This window comes from Eimeria maxima, genomic scaffold (assembly GCF_000499605.1).
Source record: "Eimeria maxima Weybridge genomic scaffold, Emw_scaff2972, whole genome shotgun sequence".
NCBI lineage: Eukaryota > Apicomplexa > Conoidasida > Eucoccidiorida > Eimeriidae > Eimeria > Eimeria maxima.
The window spans coordinates 1-1773 of record NW_013565819.1 but is presented as its reverse complement, the minus strand read 5'-3'; the positions used below and the strand labels follow the sequence as shown (position 1 = coordinate 1773).

The 1773-nt window shown below is 29.8% G+C and overlaps 1 protein-coding gene across 1 annotated transcript; it reads right to left on the bottom strand.

Annotated features, from left to right (window-relative positions):
• Window positions 1–800: 800 nt before the first annotated feature.
• EMWEY_00059800 (protein serine/threonine phosphatase, putative / sortilin) lies at window positions 801–1648 on the bottom strand (the record flags this gene model as incomplete). Its single annotated transcript, XM_013481228.1, has 3 exons — window positions 801–814; window positions 1096–1198; window positions 1535–1648. 3 exons carry the CDS (start codon window positions 1646–1648, stop codon window positions 801–803), a joined length of 231 nt encoding a protein of 76 aa, XP_013336682.1.
• Window positions 1649–1773: the final 125 nt, after the last annotated feature.

Genomic DNA, 1773 nt, shown 5'->3' with positions numbered 1-1773 from the left:
ATATATATATATATATTCGTATATATACGTATATGTATGGATCGATTTATCTGTGCATGTTTATATATATACAGAGAATTATTACCTAATTCCTTATTTCTTTAGATTCAAGGGTTTAGGGTTTAGGGTTTAGGGTTTAGACCTATCTGTTGTTTTATTCGTTTATTAGTATATATTTATTTATACACATATATATACATATACATATACATATACATATACATATACATATACATATACATATACATATACATATACATATACATATATACATATACATATACATATACATATACATATACATATACATATACATATACATATACATATACATATATATATATAAATACATATATATATATATATATTATAATTTATTATGTATATATATTCATAAAAAAATACACCAATGGACCATCAACAGGACACCAATGGTCAATCAGCAAACAAGACAGCAAGAGGGTTTATATTAATAAATAAAATAAATATAAATAAATAAATATAAATAAATAAATAAATAAATACAAATAAATAAATAAATAAATAAATTAAATTGCATGTAGTATAAAAAAGAGCAGTGCAACAAACCCCCATGCAATATAAATACACAACAGTGATTGTATAAACCCTAGCAGCAACAACTCTAAACCCTAAACCCTAAACCCTAAACCCTAGAAGGAATATAAACGGTACCTCTGCAGCATGATAAACCCTAGGTGAGGGTCTCCTTGCATCTGCAGCAAGGATAACTTCTGTCCATCTAAAAGGAGACGCCTCTACATCCATATGCCATACATCGCTTAATGGTCGCTCCCTGTACACCCCAAAACCCTAAACCCTAAACCCTAAACCCTAAACCCTAAACCCTAAACCCTAATTAATCGTGGTAAATCATTATAGCACCTCTAAATAAACTATAAAAAAACCCTAATATCCCCAAATAGATACAGTGTATTCTAATGTTCAATAGTATATATAAAAATAAGGGTTTAGGGTTTAGACGGATTAGGGTTTATATTTATATATATATAAATATATAATTAGGGTTTATAACGAACCCATCATTGCCTCCATGTAATATAATATTAGGTTTACTATACCCCATAACATGACCATATCTTCTTCCTGGTGTTCTTCCTTGTAGGGGTACAGCTAACCATTGAAGGTGTGGCTCTTTTCTTAAATCTAATAAATATAACTGAATATATATACATAAACCCTAAACCCTAAACCCTAAACCCTAAACCCTAAAAATTATTATTTTTTATAACATATATAACATGAATTATAATCGTAATAGGCTGGTTATATATAAGCATATATGTATAGATATACACAATAAACCCTAAACCCTCAATAAACCCTCATAAACCCTCATAAACCCTCATAAACCCTCATAAACCCTAATAAACCCTAATAAACCCTAATAAACCCTCACGAACCCTAATAAACCCTTACAAGCCCCCATAAACCCTCATAAAGAAGAAGAACTAAGATTAATGAATAAATAGAGGGAAGAAGTAGTAAAGTTTACCTCCTCAGGACTAAGACTTCCTCCTCCTGTAGCACCACCAAATACAACAAGTTGTAGCGTATCTACACAACATGCTGCATGCGCAGCACGAGGGTTTGGAGGATTTTCTGCCATCAACTTTATCCATTGGCCATTTGTTGTATTAAATAAAAAAGATTCATTTGTTATACTGTACCCTCCTGCAGCTGTATACATATATACATATATATACGTATACGTATATATATATATATATTATA